Source organism: Astatotilapia calliptera, chromosome 17, assembly GCF_964374335.1.
Source record: "Astatotilapia calliptera chromosome 17, fAstCal68.1, whole genome shotgun sequence".
Taxonomy (NCBI): domain Eukaryota; kingdom Metazoa; phylum Chordata; class Actinopteri; order Cichliformes; family Cichlidae; genus Astatotilapia; species Astatotilapia calliptera.
The window spans coordinates 25413526-25439785 of record NC_137438.1 but is presented as its reverse complement, the minus strand read 5'-3'; the positions used below and the strand labels follow the sequence as shown (position 1 = coordinate 25439785).

The 26260-nt window shown below is 40.3% G+C and overlaps 1 protein-coding gene across 6 annotated transcripts in view; it reads left to right on the top strand.

Moving 5' to 3' along the window:
* The first annotated feature begins 231 nt into the window (after positions 1-231).
* Positions 232-26260, top strand: part of ppfia2 (PTPRF interacting protein alpha 2) — a 189168-nt gene continuing 163139 nt past the window's right edge. For 5 of the 6 annotated variants that reach the window (XM_080291902.1, XM_080291903.1, XM_080291901.1 and 2 more), the window contains exons 1-2: positions 232-541; positions 10953-11211. In XM_080291902.1, coding sequence (XP_080148028.1) covers positions 10963-11211 — 249 coding nt within the window. In that variant the 5' untranslated portion in view covers positions 232-541; positions 10953-10962. The remainder of the gene's footprint in view (positions 542-10952; positions 11212-26260) is intronic. The other variant, XM_080291899.1, reaches the window with a different exon arrangement.

Sequence of the window (26260 nt, the reverse complement as noted above, 5' to 3'; positions counted from 1 at the left end):
ATTGAAGATATTTCGCTTTTTCACGTTTTATTTTAGTCAGAAATAAAATCTTACACCTATTAAATGTAGCAGGCTAAATCAAATATTTTAACACGCTGAACACTTTTATTATTGTTGTTGTTATTAGTAGTACTAGTCGTATTATTATAGGTCTGCACATAAAGAAAAGAGAATTGCACAGCTGCAACTTTAAGACTCCACACGCCTCCCCTCCGTCAGCTCCTACAATGGTCTTTTCCAGCTCCGCTTATCACAGCAGAATTTGTAACATGCCATAATTTCTTAACCGGTGCGTGTGGATCCCCGGAAATCAGATGTCATTACCCGACCCGGCTAATTTGGCGATCGTTCCTGCTCTTTTGTTTTTTGACAATGCCAGCGGCGGGGACCAGCCGCACCTTTAGGGTCGTATCTTTGGCGTCGCTGGCTCTTTGCACTGAAGAAGCCTCCTAGGATTGTCCGCTTCATGGTATAGCTTGCACAGACTGCAGTTGTCATTGATCCGCGGCCAGAGCCTCTGCTGATAGTAAAGGAACAAATTGTGAGTATGCACACTGTTGCCGCCGGTATCGCAGTGACCTACATTGCCCCATTCCTTCGGGCTCAAGGTGATTTTCTGCGGTGCCCCTTTTATCTCCACAACTCTGGACTGATGGGGATGTTGCGGGGAGTAGTGAGCGCTTGGTGTGGAAGCATACGTGGTGTATATAATGTATAGATTTCGTGTGGTTGACATTGTGAAGCTCTGCCGGAGAAATAAAAAAACCACGGCCGGCTGTCACAGTGGAGAGACATAGCAGAGAGTTGAAGGGGGGCGGGATGCAGACTGAGAGGCTGGCATGATGTAATGCACTTGAGACAATAGCCAAGGATTCTCCCCAATTATCATTTCAGAGAATGAGGCGGAGTTGTTACAGTGGTGTCAAGACGCGATCAGCGCCGCAGTCAGGCCGCCTTGGAGTGTGTGTGTGTGTGTGTGCTTAGTAACGCAAAAGGACGAGCTGTCACATGAGGAACAGCTGCCCCTCCTATAAACAACATTATCACCGGCTATTACAGAGATGCAAGGAGGAAGAAGGCATTCAACAGACTCCCCCGTCATCCATCCATCTACTCACCTGCCTCTCCATTCACACTTTTTATCCTGTAAATGGATGAATGAGTGAACAGACACACTCACTCACTCACACACACACACATCCAGATGCTGGCTCGCTGGTAGAAGGTTAATTGCTGAAGGCAAAGCTGTGATTTCCCTCTGATCTTGCCAATTAATATTAACATTTACAGGCGTGCACGGTGAAGAGATGTGACAATATTTGCATTAGTAGGAATTCCGACTTGTGAAGCTGTGGCACATACTTTAAAGTGTGACACAGATACATTATGCAAAGCTAAGATGCTTAATTTAATGGGTTTTTTTTTAATAAAGTGTGTGACTTTCCAGTTAGGGACCCCAAACATGCAAATACACCTTCCTGCCTAATATGGCTGGTGTGCGGGCAAAGCTTTTATTCCCCCGAGGTTTCATTGAGAAAAGTGGCAACCTGTGGAAGAAGCTTTTATGTGCATAAAATGATCGTTTAAGGTCCTCTTTTAAAGCCCAGGTTTGACTGTCACTAAACCTTCGGTAATGAGGAAGGTAAAATGTTGCGGTGAGGCAGGTGTGGTGGTTACAAACGGCACAGTTCAAATCACCTCCAACTTGAGCTTTATTGCCTTTTTGTTCACCTCGATCAGTGCTCTTATTCAATCTCCATCGATTCATGGTTTGCATGACCTTGCTGCAGGGGATTGTGGGCGATGTTAAAGGCTACACGATGTCCTTTCATCCTTTCATGTGCATGCAGACTTATTTTCAGTTGAGCACACAACCAGTGAAAACACACACACAGAAAACCCTTCCCCCTCCTCACCCTCGCAGATGCTCACACACAGGTAAAGTGCAGTCACAGAGAAATGGAGACACACACACACACAGACATACACTTGATGCTCAGCCTCATCACCCTTTCCCGGCCTTCCTAATGGCAGAATGGCCTCCTCATCCCATCTCTGTCTCATTCACCTTTTACTACCAAAGCTTCACATGAGAGTATCAATGAGTGCTGAATACTATTTTTGTGATGTAATGTATTACAGTTGCACAAGCTATTTTTCATGTACTGAACAAAAGATTGTGGTTTGGACTAACACACTGTTTCAGGAAGCAGAAGCAGCATTTGCTGGTAGACTTTGTGACTATAATTCTTGGGATCGAGGCAGATGGGATTTCAATCGCTGAAATAAAACTTACTATAAAGCTCGAGAGCGTGTTTGGAAGTGTGTTTCTTAAGGCAGGTAGCTTGTTCTCAGACTGCTGTGGAATACATTGATGTTACCAGGATATCCTCTCAAAAATAGTGGTACAGTAAAAGTCCATTTCTATGCCTACAGATAAGCTGAGTATTAGTATTAATAGGGCTAATTGTAGGACCTCAAAATAACTATGTGTGCTTTTTTGAGGGCCAATAGATGTCTGAAGTTGGTAAGGAAAAGGTATATATTTGGACAATTTCATCTAGATTTATCAACCAATATAAGGAGACAGTCTATCTTTGTCCAAAAACAACAAGTATTGACAAAAATATTAGTTCTACTCTTAGATTTTAAGGTTTTACTATTTACTGAAAAGGATTCAAACAAGTTTCACACAGTGTCTGTCGTGTATCTTGCATCAGTGGTTAACGCTGTGGTTTAATTCCTGGGGCCTTTGTTCTCGTTGTGCCTGGTGGGTTTTCTCTCATTGCTCCAGTTTTATGCCACAGTCCAAAGATGTGTGTTAGGTTAATTAGTGAATCTAAGTTGTCTATAATGGCAGCCACTTGTGCCATAATGCACTTAATTAATAGGTTTTGCATGATTTCAATACCTTTTAATTTTAACTTCCATTTTGTTGCTGATGTTTTCTGTCTTGACTAAACATAACTTCCCTTCTTTTATTTATATATATATATATATATATATATATATATATATATATATATATATATATATATATATATATATATATATATATATATATATATATATATATATATATATATATATATATATATATATATATATATATATATATCTCATGCACCTATTAATTAAGTGCATGAGAGAGGGACACTATATATTTATAGTGTCTATAAATATATAGTTTCTGTCTGTATTTTCGTGCTAAAACATCAGAAGCTGTAGAATCAAAGTTTCTGCAACCTGAAGTGTTCCCATGTAGCAGAGGACTTTTGATTCCTGCTTATTCTTTTTGGTAGTGTAGTGTTGTATGAATATTACTAAAGATGTTGTTTCTTGTACATGTAGAAAAGGTACTTTTGGTTGCTACCTTGTTTCCCGAGGGTTCTCCACAGCAAATGGATCCACAAATGGATGTTTTGGCAAAAATCTTAAACTGGATGTCCCTCCTGACAGAACACTTCCGTTTAATCCTGGCTTGGGACTGGCACTAGGAGAATGTGAGCCTGTGTCCCCTAAAGCTGGGTTTGTGGGTTCTCCTGGCTTCAAAGTGGGTATCTTTTTCATGTAAGGTGAATGTGTTACAGAGGATTTATATTTCTGTGTTATATCTAGGTTTATTTTAATCTCTGAAAGCATACGCTGCTACCTGACATGCACCTCTCTAGAAATGAAACCGTATGTCACGTATATGCAGCCTGCAACTTTTGTGATTGGCCTGTTCAGTACTGTTGATTTCCTGCGACCATTTAACCACAGTTTTGGAACGGATCGGTAAGAGAATAACCAAAATAAGGAATAATAGTCATAGCCTCAATATAATTAATCACAAATGTCAGCAACCACCACAAGATAATTAACATGTGCTGCTGCACACACATGCTTGAATGCTGACAATGGTGCCACCCACTTATGTAGGCAATGTGGTAGGCTCTACAAAGACTGACCCAAGACGTCTAAATCAGCTGTTGGGCCTCAGTCACCAAATGCTAGGACCTTGTGAGCGCCGGAAATCGGAAATGGGGAATGTTCACCTTCAACGTAAAAGGTGCAACTTTTGAAATGTGTTTGTTGCAGTGGTAAGGCACAATTTGTATTCTGAAGGTGGACATTATGTCTTTTCAGCTTGCATCGCTCTTTCCACATTTTCACCATGTTTTGGTGAATAGTTTGCAAATGTTTGCAGACATGCATGTCTTTCACCCAAACTAATGGTGACCACAGCAACCTGCTAGCGACTAAAATAATGGTAAGAAGATTTTCAGTGCCTTAAACACTACACCACAGTTTCTTGCTAATGTGACATCTAAATTCTGCTTAAGCTCTTTTCAGAAACATCCTGGCAGGGAGATGCTGTATCAAATTAATGAATCACTTTCTCTCAGCCTACGAATAGATACGTATAAAAAGTAGTAATTAGCAACTGTACAATGTAACTTTAGTCTTCTTGTCAAAATTATTTAGAAACAATAAACAGATATTCCACTACAGTAGATTCCTGAGGGAAAAAATGTGTTTTGATGACAGATATTTTTTCTGCTTTTCTACATCTGAACAGTAGCACTTAAATAATAATAATAATTTACCTACATCTTCAGATGTCCAAATAGGGAAGTAGGCACCCTGTTTATTTAAGAAGATCAACAGTAGGGAGTTAACAAAAACGGGAAAATATCTTAGTTCTGTGTTCTATAGCAGGTTATGACTGCTTCAGTGAATTGCAGGCAGGTTGGTGTTAATATTTTCATACAAGAGTATGGCTTCTTCTTTCTAACAGCCCATCACAGCACCATCACTTGCAAAACCAACTAACCATGCACATAACATTTCTTCTGAGATGCCCTTCAATCCAAGACCAAGATTTTGCAGACAGCAGTCCTGGTGCATACTTGCAATTCAACTTGTTGAAATAAGCAACCACAGAACTCACCTCTGTATGCAGTTCTGATATAGTTGATCAGGAAGGTGTTTGAGACCCAGCAGGAGTGGAACGGGGTCACCCTTTAAAATGACCACTTTGGAGCAAGAAATTATTTCAGGTTAACATCCAAGATCTTTACACTACAGCCATATTACTTTTGGTATGCCTACTGCAATTATTATAATATCCTGAGCAATCCTGTGTAATAGATTTGAATCGTTGTTTTCTTGACAGACTGTCTCTTGGTCGTCTGAAGTCTCTGTGGTACAGGGTGCCATATGAAGGAGATTTTCCAGCACTATGAGTGTACCATGCAATCTGGCCAGTTCCATTCACAAATATGCTGTGTCACTCTTTTCCCACCTGTCAGCCTGATATGAATGCCAAAATGGGAAAGAGCATGCAACAGCTTTCCCATTACCCGTGGAGCTCATCAATCCAGTCTGTAGATGCACTTTGCTCATCTGCCCGCCAAGAAGTCAAGCACAAATATTACTTGAAAGTGCAATCTGTCATAAACCAACTATCCTGTCGGCTAACTGCTTGATGTGCAAGTAAAGTCCATTGTCATTAAAACAAATGGTTGTACACTCTTATTCATATTGTAAGAAAATTAGTTTTAATGAGTTTAACATGTTGCTACAAATGTTCAAAGAGCTGACCTTACATTTAGTTTTTTTAAAAAGCCCATAATGGGTTTTTGGGCCTACTTTATTTTTGCTTTACTCCTTTCTAAATTACCATTTCCTTGTTCAATGCGTTAAAGCATTAGTAATTTCATTCCTAATGATAACAAGGCTTTAAACACACTATTAAATAATGTCGGTTTTATTTTAGCCTCTCCAAAATTAGCCCAACAAGCATAGAGTAGTACAGCTTATCTCTAAAGCCGCAGAGTGTCGTGTTCAGGCCGCTGTCTGTTCTGAACACGCTCACACTCCACATGTCTTTTGATGTTTCCCAGGTGGTGAATAGTGCTGAATTTGCCTCACTTGGCCATATACCGCTCTAGGAACACACTGCTGTTTTGTGTGCTGTGCCTTATCTACTCACACAATTGTTCCCATTAATGAGATTAACTGAAGACATTCAGGAAATTAGCTGCCGTTTGCTGATTTGTTTCTGCCAAAATGGAGTGATTCTACATAAGTGTCAAATTTTACATCTGTCCCATATAGATACAGTAATTCACTGCCTGCTTGATTCTTACTCAGGGGAATAATCTTGTGGCTTAACTTTGTTTTTTTTCCCCCTGCTTGTCCATTTTCATTATGGGTCTTTGTAGATGTGCCGGAGGGTGAACTGCAATAGTTTAGATTAGGAATCAGTATGTCAGAGTAAATAAAACAAGGTCTAAGGTCATTCAGCAGCAATCACGCCTATTGTTGGACAAGCGGACAAGCATATAATGGGCAATTCCAAAAAAGCCATTTTTTAAATCTTTTTTACTTAAAATGGCTTTTAAGAAAAATCTTTCTGCAGTATTGTGCTTTGCATTGTTATCGTTTAGCTGTCATTGGCAGAATGCTTCAAATAAAGTGCCAGCCGATGTCCTAATGAGCCCACATTCTCTATACTTTGGAGGTGTTGCATCCAACAATTTCTGAAACAGACATCTGACAAACACATCAGACAGCGATGCCAGGTGAAGAGGTGAGAATATGGCAGGATCTTAACTTCTCTGTCCAGCTTACTTTTCTGTGCACAACCAGCGAAGGCTTCCAAGGCAAGTCTCCCTCAAAACGTCAAAAAAGATTATGGTTATGACAAAAAGTCTATTATGTGATGTAAAACTTGGTCTCAAGCTGTAGTCAAGAATTTGATGGACAAGGAGGGTACATATCCAGCTTTGTGTGGGTGTACCGTCTGCTAGGTTCAGCAACTTTGGCTGGATGTTGAACTTAGTCTCACACCTTAAACGCAGAAGTTCTTGAAACTTGCAAATAAGTTACTGTTTTTCAGCTGATATGCATTGTTAGTTGATGAGCTGTTTTTGCACTTGACTTTTCTGGCCATCTGTTTTAACAAACTGCAGCCACACCAACAGCTTCTCCGTGTAAGCCAGTTTGAGGTCGACTCTGAGTAAAGGTTCAGAAAAAAAAGTTAGACCTAGTCCAAACTGTGAAAAATGGGATGCTATCAGCACGCCCCATTTTTCACAGGTAGTCTGTTGCTTCCACTGTTGGGAATTATAGATCAGTCCTGGAAGGCTTGATCTATAGGGTTGTAGTGAGCATATCGACCAAGCAATCGAACAGCAGACACTGAGACTACAGCCCTTCTCCAGGCTGAAGAAATGATACATGGTCCTCCACCAGTGTGATGTACAACACACAGGCCCTCCTGTAGTGACACTGTTAATTATGAATGCTTTATGGATACTCACCTGCCGAAAGGAACTAAGAAGGCTTAATTTTTCGCAAGTTTTCCATGATTTTTATCGTTTTTAGCATTGCAATGTCTTGTAGATGCAAGTTTTCTAAGGAATTTCCTCCCATCTAGCGCCAGGAATGAGCTTGAATGCCAATAGGCAGAGAAGGGGCTTTGGATTTGTTGCACTGATTGAGAAGAAAACCTCACTCCTACCCCCCTGAATAATTCATTGATTGGCATATGGCGTGTAGAGAAAAGCCCAATGATCCCTGCATGTCTGTCTGTGTGTATTCTTATTTCAACTGTAGTCCACAATGAGTTCAATTGAGCGTGTTCCTGTTCCCTCCCATCAATGATTTCTGCACACTTTTACCCTCACATTTAACCATCTTTAACCAGCTGCACTAAATTTAGTCACTTAAATGTCATCTGGTTCTTACAACACTTTCACTCAATTGCTAAAAATGTCAGTTTCTCTCCAAAAGTATCATTCTGGCAGATAAAATCTTACATATTCATTATGACAAGCGTTCATGACAAGGGATAGCCAGACATGCTAAAGGAATTTGTGGGAGCTCTCCTGGTACACATTAACATAATGTGCTGTGATGTTTCATTGCAGTGGAAATGAGCATAGAAAAACTATCAGTAGCCTTTCTGTCAGGCTATAAGAATTATCTGTAGACCAAATAGCTGTTTTAATAGTGGTCAAAATGGCTTTTCAGTTGTCAGGAAATAGTACTGTCACTGCTAATGAGTGCAATCTAGACAACATGTGCATCCCAGCTGGCAATAAGAGCTCTCAGTCCGGACATTCTTCACACAGCCCACTGTGGGTGATTATCTATTCAAGGGGAGTACACTAACTCTTACCTGTCACTGCTACTGCTTCACACTAGAGAGAGAACTAATAACTTGCTGCACAAACATGCCTTCCAATAGCAGCAAATACTGAGCAGCAGAGGAGCATTTACCCACAAAAAAAAACACATTTTGGGAAAACTTTATCCATAAGTTATTGTCAACAGAATATGCTGTACTTTTTGGTCTTTTTCTTGAGTAAAACTAGAGACTGATCTAATGGCTTTTGAATGGAATAATTATCCAGATAAGTGTCGTACTGAATGATATGGTTCAGTGTTTTTAAAGGTTGCTTTTTATGACTAAGAGCACAGGGGAAAGCAGATCAGACAGTGCATTTTCTCTCCATATCTATTGATTTTTCATAGACAGTGAAATAATTTAAGGGGCAGTCACGGTGAGATCAAAGCATAAGGTGCAGGAACAGGACAAAAGGGGATTGTATGTGCCGTGAAGCAGAAAAAACATCCTCAGCACAATTTGCTTTCTACACAGCTTAAAGCAGAAATAAAGCGCCATCAAACAACAAAATGTGCCTGTTTCTTGCTGCTTTGACGAGACAAATGTGATCAAGCCTAGGAGATTAACACCAAAAACGTAAAATTTTAGTAAACCTGAGAGTTAGGAGCAAGGTTTGAAACATTTTGACCATGGAAGAATCACTTGGAATCAATAAAAGTAGAAATTAGAAATAGAAATTAGTATTTGAGACTCTAATAGCCAATTGTATGCTTTGTTTTTGCACTAACATGTATTGAGTCATAGTCAGATGAATTACCTTCTACTTAAAATGCACCGCCGTTTGTCCTCAGTCTGTCCGCCAGCCGGCCTGCTCTCCCAAGCGATGGGTGGCATGTGCAGTGTGTCCAGCCAAGCAGCATGCAGGCTTCGGCTCTCTGGTCTAAATGGCCGCGGATGGTGGCTGAATAGTGAACTGGTGGGAGCCTGGACGGATGCCTGGAGAAGATATGGGAGACCCCATCTTACTGCCAGAACATGCTGAGACACAGACCTGGCATTGTAACCCACCCAGAGGGGACCAAGTCTGGGCAATAGGATATTGTTTTCTCACTAAATAAACCAAGTCTAGGACCAGACAATGAGAAAGTATGGTCTAGCACTGGAGCCAGAATTATCATTAATTTATAGGTATTTTGCATGTTGCTTCCTGAGTATTGCACAGGCTAAGGACATCTTTAAAGACTATGGGACATGGTTGAAAAACAACTGGGCCAAATTAGACTGATAGTCTGTTAATTTCATCTTTATAAATGCAGCTGATACCGATATTGTCACCACATAATGTTTGACCGAAATTGTCATTGTAGTTGCTATATTTTTCTATGAACACTTGCACTTGTTGAGCTTTTGACTACTCCTACTACACACTTTTACAGTTAAGACGAGAATTTAACATGCATAAACACCAAAAACCATGTAACACCTGAAAAACATCTGCCACTGGCATGTTTTCCAGTATAGGCAAGATGGTGACCAGTAAGAGTGAGAAATGTGACGTTCTACACAATTTTGTTGAATACGATCATACCATGGGCACCTGTAGTGCACATATGTGCTAAAAATAATGGGTATAAGTACAGTAGGACAAGATTTGACATGTAGAAAATTGCTAGCATAATACTAGCTTAAAAATATGTAGAGTTGTTGTTTAATGAGTAGCTAGCTGTTTGCTAACCTAGCAAACAGCTGGTTTTAGGGACTTTGAATGTAAGATGTTAGCCTTTCTACTGTGTAGCTGAATAAAACCCAGGTTATTATCAGAAGTACATGGCTTGTTTATAACAATAAAATATATTTATGTAAAACAGTTATATTGCTGTAAGAAGGTATAGGCCTTCCCAACCTCTTGCAGCTAACTTTATTTTTTTAAGCTGACTTCCAACCTTGATACCCTCAAGGCAAAAAATGACTCTTTCCACTCTATAGTGGTAGAAAGTCATGAGAAGTGAGCAATGAATAATATCATTCAAACTTATAATTTTCTTTCATGGTCTGTGTTGAACGGGCCTTTCTAATCTGTGTGGCACTGAGCTACAAAAATACAGTGACTTCCCATGGCTCATTTCTTTTTTTCTTACTTACCTGCAGTGATGCAAACATAACTTTAGCGTATGAACCAACCTGGACATCCGTTAGAATGATTCCTGAAGCTTTCTAAAAACCCTGAGGGGAGCTGGAATATTGCTTCACATATACACTATAGCATAGATATGGTGTATTATGCAACTCGATCTGGGCTGGCCCATTAAACAGCACAAGCGTGAAATCTAGGGCAGAACGCCCAGCATCCCAAGACGTGTCTGCAGCTTTGAAACGCCGGGGTGACGCTGAGCCAAGCTCCAACTGTGTCAGGCCCAGTCACATGCACGCAGCCATACAAACAGAAGTGTGTGGATATTTACACAGAGGCATGCGTACAAAACAGAAGACATGGACAGACATGTTTGCTTTCCTATATACCCTGCTCTATACAAATACTCATCATTCCTATGAATTAGAATTTGGTTCTCATCCATGCACAAACCCACTGTTATTATGTCTTCTTTCTTTTTCTTTTTCTTTTTTTAACTACAATTTTATTATTAGATATGTGTGGGTCCAAAAGGGAGTATGCTGCCTCATATTTGAAGTTGTTCAGCAACTGTATTGTAATATGGGTGACAGTTTGTGTATGTATTATATGTAAAAAAAAACAAAAAAAAAAAACAGCTTAATTGGAAAGTTCAGAGTGTAAATTGCCTATTGTCTAATTTCTGGTTTTTCGTCTCTTCAGCAGAGCAAAGATGATGTGTGAAGTGATGCCCACGATCAGCGAGGACACAGCTCTGAGCCAACGCGGCTCTCAGAGCAGCGCCTCAGACCCGGACTCACATTTTGAACAGCTTATGGTTAATATGCTGGACGAACGGGACCGGCTGTTGGACACATTGAGGGAAACTCAGGAGAGCCTCGGTCTGGCCCAGCAGCATCTACAGGATGTCATCTATGACAGAGACTCGCTGCAGCGGCAGCTCAGCTCCGCCCTGCCACAGGTAAGCAGCTTAAATCCCTGTTTTCAAAAGGTTTTTTAATATTATTGTGGAATCTTTGTATCCTTGACTTTTTGAAATTGCTGACATGACAAGAACAAAGGATTGACATGCAATTAAAGTAGGAAGCTGGAATAATGATGTGCTTACAAAGGATGTGTTGTGACTTCCATGACACTGGGATGTCGTCTTTGACTTATTTTATGTGTGTTTTGTCATAAATTTGCTATAAAAATATTAAAATATTGTCCATCTAAACTTTATACTTTCTAAAACTTTCTTTGGTTTTATTGTTTTAGTGTCCTCTTCACAACATAACCTAATTTCCAAACAATAGTAAAGGCTGATTGCCAATGACTTTATTATTGTAAGGCAAGTCAAATACAAAACCTTTGGTTAGTTTTATGAACAATTACTTGGGTTAAAACTGACCCTTTTACAAGAAGGCAAAAGTCTCCTTCCTGCATCTTTTTTCTTTCTTTCTTGTTTTCTTCATTGTCACAGAGAGGAGTGGATGCTAATCTAAATGTATGCCTAAGCTGTTTTTTAACCATCAAATCAATGTCTTATCTCTGACTTTGTAAACACTGTAGAGAAAAAAGTGTGAAAAGTCCAACTCTAATGATTGATAGAGGTAACATGCTGACACATGCATTTCCAGTGGATTATACAAATAAGAAGTACTTTTCAGCTGAAACTGGTTTTGGAACAAGTCTTGACGACAATACTGCCTTTCAAACATTTGTCATTTCATCAGACATTTTGCACATACGTAGTCATTCCCGACATAAATCGAACTTCACCCTCTCTTTAAATTAACCACTATTATCGTTTTTCATGTTGGGCACCTGTTGCATACAGTCTTGTGAAAAATTAAGTACACCTCATAGTTCAATAGCTTGTAGAATCACCTTTAGCAGCAATAACTTAACAATCCTCCCATAACGGCATTTTCTGTATGGCTTTCTCAGTGTTTCACATTGTTTACGGAGAGATTTTCACCCACTCTTCTGAACGGTGTTGCTTTACTTTATTAAAGTTTGTTGTCATCCATTTATGGACAGCTCTTTTGAGGTCCTGCCACAACATTTCCATTGGGTTGAGATGTGGACTTTGAGTAGTCAAACTTGTTGATGATCAGTTAATTAAGTACATTTGATTAGCAGCACCTGGCTGCTACTTACTGTCTTAATTCCTATGGTATCAATAAGGGTATACTTAGATTTTACAAGACTGTGAAAACTTGTTTTTCACATGAATGTAGAGTGTGGCTGTATTGCTTTTTATATATATATATATATATATATATATATATATATATATATATAAAAACACCCAGCACGCCCCTGCGGGCGGTTTATCCTTCAAGCTCGGGTCCTCTACCAGAGGCCTGGGAGCTTGAGGGTCCTGCGCAGTATCTTAGCTGTTCCCAGGACTGCGCTCTTCTGGACAGAGATCTCCGATGTTGTTCCCGGGATCTGCTGGAGCCACTCGCCTAGCTTGGGAGTCACCGCACCTAGTGCTCCGATTACCACGGGGATCACCGTTACCTTCACCCTCCACATCCTCTCGAGCTCTTCTCTGAGCCCTTGGTATTTCTCCAGCTTCTCGTGTTCCTTCTTCCTGATATTGCTGTCATTCGGAACCGCTACATCGATCACTACGGCCGTCTTCTTCTGTTTGTCTACCACCACTATGTCCGGTTGGTTAGCCACCACCATTTTGTCCGTCTGTATCTGGAAGTCCCACAGGATCTTAGCTCGGTCATTCTTCACCACCCTTGGGGGCATCTCCCATTTTGACCTCGGGACTTCCAGGTTATACTCGGCACAGATGTTCCTGTACACTATGCCGGCCACTTGGTTATGGCGTTCCATGTATGCCTAACCATATATATAACTAACACCCAGCACGCCCCTGCGGGCGGTTTATCCTTCAAGCTCGGGTCCTCTACCAGAGGCCTGGGAGCTTGAGGGTCCTGCGCAGTATCTTAGCTGTTCCCAGGACTGCGCTCTTCTGGACAGAGATCTCCGATGTTATTCCCGGGATCTGCTGGAGCCACTCGCCTAGCTTGGGAGTCACCGCACCTAGTGCTCCGATTACCACGGGGACCACCGTTACCTTCACCCTCCACATCCTCTCGAGCTCTTCTCTGAGCCCTTGGTATTTCTCCAGCTTCTCGTGTTCCTTCTTCCTGATATTGCTGTCATTCGGAACCGCTACATCGATCACTACGGCCGTCTTCTTCTGTTTGTCTACCACCACTATGTCCGGTTGGTTAGCCACCACCATTTTGTCCGTCTGTATCTGGAAGTCCCACAGGATCTTAGCTCGGTCATTCTCCACCACCCTTGGGGGCATCTCCCATTTTGACCTCGGGACTTCTAGGTTATACTCGGCACAGATGTTCCTGTACACTATGCCGGCCACTTGGTTATGGCGTTCCATGTATGCCTTGCCTGCTAGCATCTTGCACCCTGCTGTTATGTGCTGGATTGTCTCTGGGGCATCTTTACACAGCCTGCACCTGGGGTCTTGCCTGGTGTGATAGACCCCAGCCTCTATGGATCTTGTACTCAGAGCTTGTTCTTGTGCTGCCATGATTAGTGCCTCTGTGCTGTCTTTCAGTCCAGCTTTGTCCAGCCACTGGTAGGATTTCTGGATATCAGCCACCTCCTCTATCTGCCGGTGGTACATACCGTGCAGGGGCCTGTCCTTCCATGATGGTTCCTCGTCTCCCTCCTCTTTCTTGGGTTTCTGCTGCCTGAGGTATATATATATATATATATATATATATATATATATATTTCATTATGCTTAAATGAACAAGGCACTAGTACTGTGTTGTCTTGGAGTACCATATATTTTTCCAGTTTAGTGACTCTCACCAACCACAAATACATTTGGGAGCTTATCAATTTTAAGACAATGAATTTAGTGTATTTGTTGCTTCCTGTAACTACGAGTAGGCTCCAATTACAACACCAGTTTCTTTTACATGTAGATAATTTTGTAAGTACTTGAGAGTGTACAACAAATTGCATATTAATGGGTTCTACTGTGCTCTTTTGCTCACTGGTTACGGATATCTGCAGTGCTGAGTTTACCCAACCTAAGTGTTGTTGAGATAAATGCATGTTTGAGATCATTTAAAATTTCAGGCATAACTGAACATTCAGTGTGCATTCGCCTGTGTGGGTTATATGACAATGGCAACCTGTCTTGTTTGAAAACAAATAATCGAAACACATTTGTGAGGATCTTTGAGCAATGCATACATAGAAGCCCTTATGTAATGATTCCTGCAGTAAGTGGAGATTAGCTAAAACTGTGTCAGTAATTCTAGTCACATGCCTTTCCCACTCTGTTTCTAAGAGACTCTGAGGGTTTGTCGGTAAAGAGGACTTTGTTCACAGGAGGTGCCAGACTTTTTTCTTTTTTTTTTCTTTTTTTTTTTACTTCTTGCCCCTTGGCCTTCAGAATAATTTGAATTAACCCATTTTCACCTTTTCTGATTCAGATCTCTGGACCGTGTGTCCCAAGTGGGTAAAAACCTGCTTTTTACCAGAGTCAGCCTTTGCTATATTTGATCTTGAATTCATCTCAGAATGCAGGTTTGAACTTGGGGTTATGTGGTCTTCTAGCTCATGTTTTAGCCTCAGGGCTTTTATCCACCTCAGAAGTTACACGGTGAACAAAATACACAGTTGAGAGAACCAGACAGACAAAAAAAGCAAAAGTTAGGCACTAACAAATTCTGTTCATAGATGCTTTTGGGTTGTTATTTTTTTTAGCTTCTAGGACAGCCTACACACACTAAATAGAATAACAACAAAAGGCAACAAACCTACATCTCATCCCATATTTGAATGCATGTCTTTAGGCAGTCTTATATTTCTTCTCCATCAAACATACTCACATTTTTTTTTCTCCAGAAAAAGCATCCAAGGTTGCCAAAGTGAAATAACATTTCAATTATCAGACAGTTTTGCTGATGTCCGCCGGCAGTAAAGTGCTACAATGATGTATGGGTTGTCACTGTGTAATGACAGAGCTGACATACTGTTCTGGTGCTCTTCCTGGCATCTGGATTAATTCAAACATCACTGGGATCTTCCTAGCAATGTCCTGGCACAAACGATTCTATTAATTATGTTGATGGTGTCTTATTGGGCTGCATGATATCAGCATTACTGCAATGGTTCACGAAGAGGTTTGTTAGACCTTGGCAATTATACAGAAGCATTTGGTGAAGGAAAGAGGTGCCCTGTTGTGCTTCTGTTTAATATGCAGCTGATAAGAGTTGTGCTTGCAGCTTCTGGCTTTTTGAGCAATAAAAATGAGATTATTTCTAAGAAGCAGCCATCACCTTTATTAAGGATGTCTTTGCTCTTGATTAGACTGAAATGATTTTACTGCATCTGACACTTCTTTTATAATGGGACTTCTTTAATAAAGATGTCATTTTGGGGGTCGGTAGTGCAGAACAATGCTCAGATAACCATGTAGTGCGATTCTTAAAAGAGGGCAATAGATAGCTTCCAGGTCTTTCTCCATTTTGTGTGTGTGATTGCTAAGGAGATGATGAATGAGAAGAGAAAAAGGTTTTTTGGTGGTGGTGGGGGGGGGGGCAAAAGTGGCCTCATTTAAGCAATAGGCAGGCTGTGAATGTGTCTTTACTGATATCACTCCTCTGTTCCTGAAGCCCAGAGCGCTGGCAGGATTAGATGTTGGCCCACCACAAACTTGCTTCCTCTTGTTCTTCTTTCTCTTTGTTCCTTCTCTCTCTGTTTCTGCTGTGGCCACCTTTTTTTTTATTGTTGTGTTGCACTTTGCCTTGCATCTCCCTCTTCTCCTCTGTTTTTCAACTCTCTCTCTCCATCCGAGGTCACGGCTCCGCTGCTCGTCACGACACTTTCGACTCATCGGAGTGACATTTGCCGTCCCTGACGCTTCCAGCAACACATCCCCGCTTACATGCATAAAAATTCGGCAGTACCCCTGGCCCTTCCCTGATATGCCTCCCCACCCCTACTGCCGACTGTCCCTTGTCTGTCCATTCTAGATTTCATCAGCCTATTTTGTTGTATCACAGTGAAATAACAGAGACAACCATTATTTGTTTGTCATGCACTCAGTGCTGCGTGACATGCTTTTTCTGCAAAGAGGCCTCTGTGGTAAATGGGGAGCACTGCTGTCATGTGAAAAGCCTCATATAGGTCCACATTTTGCATTGCTCTGTGTTGAATCTGGAGCCTCTTGGAAACAGAAATATTCTACACCAATACTGAATAAACAGTTTAAAAGAAAAGTGTTCAGACAACTCAAAGCCTGTAACACCATCCACATGTGAGCCTTCTCCATCCCCCAACAGTGCCTGTATTGTGACACATGCAGGGAAACTGGCAGACAGGCAGCTTTCTCTGGAGCGCTCAGCTGTGCGTTACTGTACTGGAAGGACCCTGAGGGGCTGCAGAAGCCTTCTTCCCATGCTGTTTATTTACTTTTGCCAAACATGGTCTCATGAAGTCTGCTGTTGCTGCTGCTGCTGCTGCTAATGCTCTCCTAGCAGCTTCCAATCCTGCTAATCCTCCTCAATGGCACCAGGCTCTAGATTTCTGCAAATACAGATCTGGGTTGTAGTTATACAGATGTCTAGTCGCGGAGATATTCTGAAGACAGAAAAAAATCATGTTTAAAGCTAAGCAGTATTGTAAATAAATTTCTTTCACAGTCAAAGGTAATAAAAGAAAGAATATACTAACCTGCTGATTTTAAGATGTAGGGAAGTGAAAGAAATCACATGACGCGATGGTGTTTTAAGACATAAATATGAAGAGACATGCAATATTTTTTAATGCCAATGAAATATATGATGAGACTATATCTTAAGGATCAGTGCATTCTAATCCCGTGCCATCAAATAAAGCTATTTTGTTACAAGCCACCTGCGTCTCACCATTACACATGAAGTGTCCTTTGGCATAGGCGCCTTGACGGACCATTAGCAGTATTATTGGCCATGGAGAGATTACGGTCGTGGTTTACGGGCCTACAGAGCTCATGTTAGGAGGCTGGATGTTGTAGAAGTCACAGACTGTGGTTCATGTCATTTTTGGAAATCTGTGTTGTGTGCTTGTCTCTCTCTTTTTTTTTTTAAACTTTTGCACTTCACGCTCTGGTTGAATTCAGACACTGAAATGTATGTGGTTAATGTTAGAAAAGTTTCTTCAATAGTAACCCTGCATGTTTTAAAATGCTCCTCACCCCAGTGAGCTTTAATGTAATGCGAATGGGTCCTTCACCAGCCTCTTTTAGTGTTGGCAATGGGAGACCTGCCTTACTATTGCCATTGCTAAGGGATAGCTTGCAGTGAGATAAATGAAGTACTGCTAAAACAGCAGTTCCCCATTTATGCATCTTTAGGCATGAGTTTGTTTTCTAGGCTCAAAAATAGCAACTCTTAATCTAAACAGTCTCTAAACTGAGTTCATTCAGTTCACTGGTCATCAATAAAAACAATATTTGCTACATTTGATTCTCACATATTTTGGTGCCAGTGTTTTTATTGTGTAAACATTACATCTTAATTTTTGATATCAGACACTGCGGCTGTTTAAATCTCATTGTTTGGACTTTCCAAACTGATAACAGATGTTGATTCTGCTTCGGGCCAACAAAATAGTAATTAGATACCAGCTGATCTGAAATGAAAGCTAGGACTTGGCTAAATTATTGTATGGGTAGGTGTCTATTGATCGGTGGCTTGCTCATTCATAACATACTGCTTTCAGGAGAATATGTAGTGTGTTGCTTGTATCCCTTGTATAAAATAATGACTGAGCGTGAAAATATGCTTTGATTTCAGACAGTAATTTCAGGCTATTGTGTATTTATCTAAAGGTTACATACATCTCTGGTGTTTCTTCGTGTTTATTATGTTATATACTGAATTATATGATAATGTCATATTGTGTACTATATAATTATATCCATGGATGCCATAGTGTGTCACCACAAGAGCATCCCTATTAAAACTTTACCCATTTTTCCTAAATGACTGTTTGTAATCATGGATCGTACCACTCTGTGGAACTTCGTGGGGGTGAATGTTGAATAAAGAGGGAAGGCGTTGGGAGTCAGGTATTAGGGTGGGAGACGGAGAAGCTGTGTGAAAAGAGCAGTGCTGAAATGAAGTTGACTAAGCTTGAGAGTGGATGCGGGAGAACCTTTCTCTCCTTTACTTTCAAATTTTATTCCTGCTCACGACTTCCCCTACGTCTGCCCCCACCCTGTCTCTCTTGCATGTACGGGAGGCCCTTTTGGCTCCAGCAGTCAGCCAGTCAGCTGGTCTCCACCGCCAGTGCAGCACATGATTTTCCATGATTACTGTTATTGTTTGTGCCCCAGTTCATGCTGCCTGCAGGGTAGATCTGCAGATGATGCATGGCAGGAAGAGAGGAGGAGACTGCGAAGACAGGCAAGCGTGGACAACACAGGCATCTACCAGCAGTAACAGCCTTCCTTAAGTTGACCAACTTCAGAACATATTATAATACCTACATTATATACAGCATAAAAATGCATGTACAGTTATATAATGCTGCAAAATGTGGCTGTTACTTTATTGATGTCCTTAGTATTTTCTTCAGAAAAACTAAGCCCTCCTCATTTTTCTGCGCAATTTACCTCCAAAGCCTCTTCTCCCCTCTCCTCTTCTTTTCCCCTTTAAACTCCTTGGCACATGCGCGATGCACCTTACACTGTTTCTAATAGCAGAGTTCAGAGAGTTGATCAATACCCTTGAAAGGTTAGGGTGTGATTAAGTAGACAGTTCTAGCCCTCTGGATGAATCATCACTGCTCGGGCCAATGCCAAGCACTAGATTCTGGTCTAGTGGCTTGGCAGGGGAAACAGAGGAAGTAAGGTGAGGCTAGGGGTTCTGCTCAGATACACCAAGGTGACAAGACGGTGCAGAAGGATCTCCTGCAGATGTAATTATCTTTCTAATGAACACCGCAGTGTGGTGCCAGTGTGCTGTAAAGTCATGGAGCTCCAGGAACAGTAGATCAGATGAACAAGGAAACAGCAGCTGCTTGCATGTTAAGTTCCTTTTTGGTTGGCTGATTAGCTATAATTTTAAAAGTCAAAATGAACTTTTTGACTTGCCACACAGCGCTGGTTACTTACTTGCTTATACTGGCCTCACTCACCCCAGACATAATTTTCATTAAAAAGATAGATATTCTATACTATATCATACTTTTGGCAATAAATTAGACTTATATGGTTCCAAAGTCTTAGAAATGAATAGTGAAATATACTGCAGGTCATTTTTGTTTGGATTTATGAAAAAAAACAAAAAACCCTCTCAGTTAATTTTATTAATCCTTCAGCGTTCTGCTCAACCAGTTGGTAGAGCACATTTTCAGGCCATACTGTATATCTAACTGAGGCTTTCACTGAAATTGACCTACCTTATTGAGTCTTTTCTACCAATTGGTTTACATCTGTAATCCCAAAAAATCCACCAGAAAGCACTGTGAATGTAAACGGTTGGCTCTTCTTATCCCGCTCCCAACCAGGAAGTCAGAAACAAAAAACCATCCAACATATTTTGAGTGTTTTTGATGAAACTAAGGTAGGACGATATTTTTTGATGTATGATGGTGTTAGAGGACTTACTAAACAGATGTATTCACTTGACAGCAAAATTAGAATTTCATGTTTAACAAGCACTATATGGATGCCAAACAATTATATGGCTAAAAATCACATGGTCCTGTGGCATGATACTCATGATACCATCCATCTTCAACCACAGTGTGTTTGAGGTCATGGTTTCATATGAAGCCACAAGGGCTGGCACTCTCCACCAGTATAGTGGCAACAAACCACATGAGTGGGGCTTTAAATTGTTCTGCCAAGCAAGTTCATCTGGCATCATCCACGACTTGTTGCTGTATCAAGGGGGGTCTACATTCTTCAATGCTCCCCTCAGTGAAAAGGAACAGAAGTTACCTCTAAGGGGCCGAAGTGGTAAAAAACACTATGCAATCCCATAAAAGAACCTCAGCTCTTCACAAGTTTCAGCTTGGTCCAGAACTTGCACACCTCAGGTGCATTGGTACTGTATGACCAAACTGCACCGGTGGAGCTCCCCTGATGGCAGACAAAGACTTGATGAAGAAGGGCCATGGAGCCTGTTATTACAGGCTCTGATGAAGGTCTGTTTGCAATAAAATAGTTTGACAAGAAATGTTTCAACCTCCTACACAATGCCTGTGGGTTCATGCTTCTTTCATCGGTCAAACGGTGGAGCAAAGAGTCCAGTGCAAAGATCACCATTCCATGCCCATCACTCAGCCCTGTATATAATTAGCATATGGGAGGAATGAAACTTTCTGATATGCTATTACACTTGTATAAGACAAGTTATAAGTTACAAGTTAAGGAGATGGCATATTCCACTGTTGGGATACATCCTTGACTTGAATACCTGGTCTACAAGAGGGACTGTGCCCTACTGGACCCGAAACCGATGGCTCTCAAAAGGTTTCTGCCTGGCTGTGTCTGAACCAAGTTAACAAGCCAGCATCTAGAGTTGGACAACCATGATTCAGCTCTCCAAGACCACAGAATAAATGCTACACCCTAAGACCCCAACGACCAAAACCACAAGCAGAACAGCTTGATTTGCACTGTTTTTATTAATTTTTTTAAAAACAAAAATGGCTTTGCACAGTAACATTCAATCAGAAGTGGCCTGAATGTCAGCATTTTGTGCTGTTTCACATTTTTCACATTTGCAGATTTAAAAAAATATGTATTTTGATGTTTGATATAATACTTTCCTTTAATGAAATGAAAACCAGCAATGGTCACTGGCATGCTACTAGAAATAAACTGTATCCAATGCTCTGGATAGTTTTTGTTGTTAATTTAATTATAATTTGTCCCTTTTTTTCCCCAACTGTATTATCTGCTGTACTTGTATTTGCATTTCATACGTTTACCATTAAGTGACATCTCAACCATTTGGTAGAGAACAATATTTTAAAAACTACAGGATCTATTGAAAGATGTATTACTCACCCAAGCCAATAAGAAATGAAAACAAAAAAAATTTCCATTGCTTTTTTCTTAGTGTGGACCCTTAAAGGGTTTAAAAAAACACACGTTGGTGCGTCCCTCCTTAAACTTGTCAAGAAATAAAAATGTTTGATTAGCTCTTTATCACTGTATGGTGAGGCCACATGTATATTACTGTTAGCTTTCACCACCTTAGACCAAGAGCTTTTAGGTTAAATTCTTCCAGCGCCCTACAAAATAGCTCGTTCCTTGGCAGTGATAAAATCTCCAGTGATGACTGTTTGATGTAAGCTAAAGATGCACTTATTAGTGGAAAGGGGGAGAACACCACAGCAGCACTCTTTCAGGCTGCCTGCAGAATTATTAAAAGGAGTCTAGAGAAGGGACGTAATTACTCAGCCATGAAAGACCCAGTTGTAGAATAAAATATTTGGTGTTGCTAAGCTGCTGCTTTTAGTTGGCGATTGTAAGGTATTCATTTTCAGTGTTTCTCCACATACCATATCAGTCCTAAAAATCTTGCATTGCACGCATCTTAAATGAATAAAAAATTTTTTGGACAAATCACATGTATCTACAGGAACTGTTCGTCAACTGGCAGATTTGTCCGTCATATGAAATCACATGATTTTATTTAGTGTTTGGGGGGGGAGTTATTTTATTTTTTTTATACATTTTAATTAGTGTTTTAAGATTGGACATTTTGGTGTCACAATTTGGAACTGAAACAGAGATCTTCACTGGTAGGGGAGGCAAAACAACCTTACAAATATACCCCTGAAGGCCGCTAAAGTGCTACTGGTAGAGGATGACAGCTATGTCAGTGTTAGCATGCTAAATGCTATGCTGGAACAGCAGTGGGAGTTTTACAAAGATCAGATTCATCAACAGCAAAGTAAAAAAATAAAGTCCAACACTTGCTGAAGAAGAAGCTGGGCCTGGACAGTGACAGCATTCAAATTGAACCGGCCCATGCAAGGAGAGAATGGACGAGCCAGACAGATTGTGATCAGATTACAAAGATTTAAAGATAGACAATTAATCCTTTTATCTGTCAGAAAGCTGAAAGGTACCAGTCTTTATATCAATGAAGATTTTTCATCCATCAGGAACAACAGAAAAGAACTGTTACCGCGGCCAGAGACAGAGGTGATATTGCCGTCCTGAAAATGTTAAATTAAATGTTAAACCGAGGTCCCAGAACGCTGAATTTAAAAATTAGACTTTCAGTGATTTTTGTCATTTCTAGCTGTTATGATTCATCAGTTTGTAAATGGCCGACTATATGCTTATTCCCGGATTTTCCGGAAATGGATGGGTATAAGTTGTATAGGAAAGACAGAAACAGATTTGGAGGGGGCGTAGCTCTGTGTATTAATGACAATATGGCATGCAAACTGCATACCCTATGACTCTGTCTTATACAGGATGCTATTATGAATATTGAGCAATGCCAATTTAAGTTTGAGGCAGTGAATGTTGAGATGGTGGAGCGATTATTAATATCACTTCCTGATGATACATCCTCAGGTTTTGATAACATAGACAGTAAACTGCTCAAAGTTGCAGCCAAGTTTGCTAAGTTTTCTTCCTATATGACATGTATTTAATCGATGTTTGGCATGCAGCTTATTTCCATTACAGTGGAAAGAATCGAAAATAATTCCAATTACTTTTTGATTGATAAAATGAAATGTTATGGATTTTCACCAGTTGCTCTGTTCTGGATGAAAAGTCATTTATCTGAAAGGAGGCAAAAAGGTTTATTATAACGGTTATTTCTCAGATGGCTGCGACGTGAACTGTGGTTTAGTCCAAGGCAGCTGCCACGGTCCACTTCTCTATTCATTTTTCATGAACAATCTGCCATTTATCTCGGGTAAATCTCTTCTTGTAATGTATGCCGATGATTCCACTATGTTTTATTCAGCTAACAAGATTTGCTGAGCATGTTTGACTGGACAAGCAAAAATAACATGATTCTAAATGTATCTAAATCTTAGTTAATTGGAAGTAGACAATGTTTGGTAAACAGTCCACTACTGAATCTTCCCATAGCTGGATCAATATAAGAACAGGTCACCCAGATCAAACTACTTGGTGGTGCCACCTTTCATGGTCTCAGCACATGGGAAAATGGGACAGGGAATAGCTAGCTGGCTAGGAAATGCTTTTTCTACATCACTTCCTCAATCCTGAAAGATGTTATTAATGCACTTGTTCAATCATCTGGTCAGCAGCTAATAAGACGGACCTTAGCAGACTTCAGTTAGTCCAGAATAGGGCAGCCAGATTAGTGTTAAGATGGATCAAATGCATAATTAAAAAACTTTTAAAAAACATTTTTGGCTTCTAGTACAAGCCAAATTATACTATGGCTTACTTTTATTTATAAAGAAAGCAATACTGTTAAACACACCATATTCCTTCTCTGCTCAGCTGCAGTATCCAGATGAAATACAATTATTTTTAACAAACTGAATTTTAGTAATTCCTCGAGCCAAAAGCAAATTTTTGAAAAACTGCTGTATGCAATTCCTAATTTAAAAAACACATAAAAGCCTATTTACACAGTTTTTCATTATTGTAAATATCGTAAGAGGGCAAGGTTGTGACCTGTTTTTGATTCTTGTGTATTGTGCCTCAATGTTCTTGATATTTGCATGCTCATATTTTTATAACTGTAAAATATTACTGTGGATGTAAGAGCCAAATCATGTGGACATCTTTCCATCTACTTTATTAGATTATACTTGAGGGCCCCAGGAAGACTAGCAACCACTATTGTGGAGGCTAATGGGGTTCCTTATATATAAATAAATGTATAAAGCAAAAAGAAACTTTGTATTATAAATTACTACTGAAAAAGGTCAACTGTAGCTGTCATTTCACTTTTAAGTAAACATTGAAATAGTGACATTTATTGAATAATCTCTTTTCTTTAAAAAAAAAAATCCCCATAAACCTTTAAAAGTGAATCATTCGCACTTAGGAAAAGACGTGCGTGGGCAGACGCACTCCACAGATTCTGATGTCATCTTCTCCGGTGAGCAGACGTGCGTGTTGAAGCTTTTTTTGTTTGTAGGTGGAATAGAAAGGAGGATCTGCGATAGAGTTTGCATCACTGTGGGGAGAACTTGGGCATGACTCAGATTCTGGAGCTAGGAATACAGAAATACTTAAATCTTACTCTACATACGCACATGCACACTCCCAGAACACACACTTGTTCTTCTTGCAGGCTCTGCCTGAATGAATTAGAGAACTGGTCCCTTGAGAGCCACTTAAGTGAGTGAAATGAGGTTATGACCAGTACTTGCTGTGCTGACCTGAAAACGTAATCCTCCCTCCAAAAGCCACTAAATGTGTTTATTTTGACTCAACCACTGAAAAATATACACTTGTCATTTGCTAATGGTAAAAGTATAAATCAGTTGGTTTCATCCTGACATATAGTTATTTAATTACTGCAGAGTAGGCTGACTGAGGAGGAATCGAACCAGTATTCATTCATCTGTCGCAGTTACCACAATTTCCTGAAGACATGTTAGAAAATAAGTGTAATAATTTGATTCTTGTGGTATTTGGCAGCTGCACTTGATTTTTCGGTGGTATAGGCTGGTGTTTCCGACCATGCAGCTGGTCCCCATTAATGGATACCTTTTTAGCTTCAAAATGTTCCACTTGACAGCCAGAAATAGATCATGATGTCACTGACTCTTGGCACTGACTGAGAATCTCGTTCAAGTACTCCTAAGAGAGCCAATCCCATGATGATGTACTTGCTTCACTGCCTCGCAGTGCCCACTTATAATGCGCTGTGACTAGCTGTGTAAACCTGATGTGTGATTAATAAGAAATTACTGTCATGGGCTGGGTCTGTGACCCAGCATTTTGAGTTCATGATATATTGTGTATTTCTTTTATTAGTATGGGGAAATGTTAGGTTCTTGTTTTGTATTATTAGTTAGAACTTGAGGCTTCATGTTTTGTCATTTATCGTTTGGGTTAAGCTCATCTAGCTCCTTTTAAAACCCCTAAGTGGTTCAGCCTTAGTTTTGTTATTGATCCCCGCATTTCCCCTTTTCCCTGGGCTTTGGTCTCACCTGCCATTTGTTTCATGTCTCATGTGTCAAGCCCATGTTGTTTGGTCTGCCTCATCATGTTTCCTGTGTTATGTTGTAAGAGTCCAGTATGTTCTTTGTTCATTGTATTTAGGTTCCCTTCCCCTGCCTTGTTATTAGGTTCATGTGTGTCAGTGGTGTTCCGATGTGTTAATGTTCCCATTGTTGTTTATTGTGTCATGTTTCTGGTTGATGCTGTCATGCTTGTGTCTTGTCATGTTTTTCAGTTTATTTTGAAAGTCCAGTTTTCATGTCATTGTGTTTGAGTTTACATTTCCTGTGCATCGTTATGTTCATCCTTGTCAGCTGTTTCCTCATGTGTCTCGACTTCCCCTGATCACCTCATGTGTGTATTTAAGTCCTCTGTTTTCTATGTTTCGTTGTCAGGTCATCTGTTTGCATCCCCATAGTGTTTTTGTCATAGTTTATTCAGTGTTCATAGTTTGTCATAGTATTTTCACTGAGTTTCTTAGTCCTTTAGTTTTCTGAGTGTTCACAGTTTTCTTAGTTTTCATGGCTTCATGCTTTTTCATGTGCCAACATCCAAATAAAGGATCGTCTTCTGTTCACTCAGGAACTCCGCCTTTCAGTGTCTCCTTCTGGGTCCTGTAAACTAAACTTATCGGCGCACCCCGCCGTGACAATTACAGCTCTAAAAAGAAGCGTGTGTGAACATTATGAAAGAACGGCTGCTTATTTCTAATACTATTAATGTTGTTAATTTTTTTTCTAAAGCTGCTGTTTTTTTAATATTACGCGTACACCGATAAGGTGGGTCAGACCAGTGTAACACAAGCCACAGATACATCAGGACATCCCCACTGTGACTTCACTCA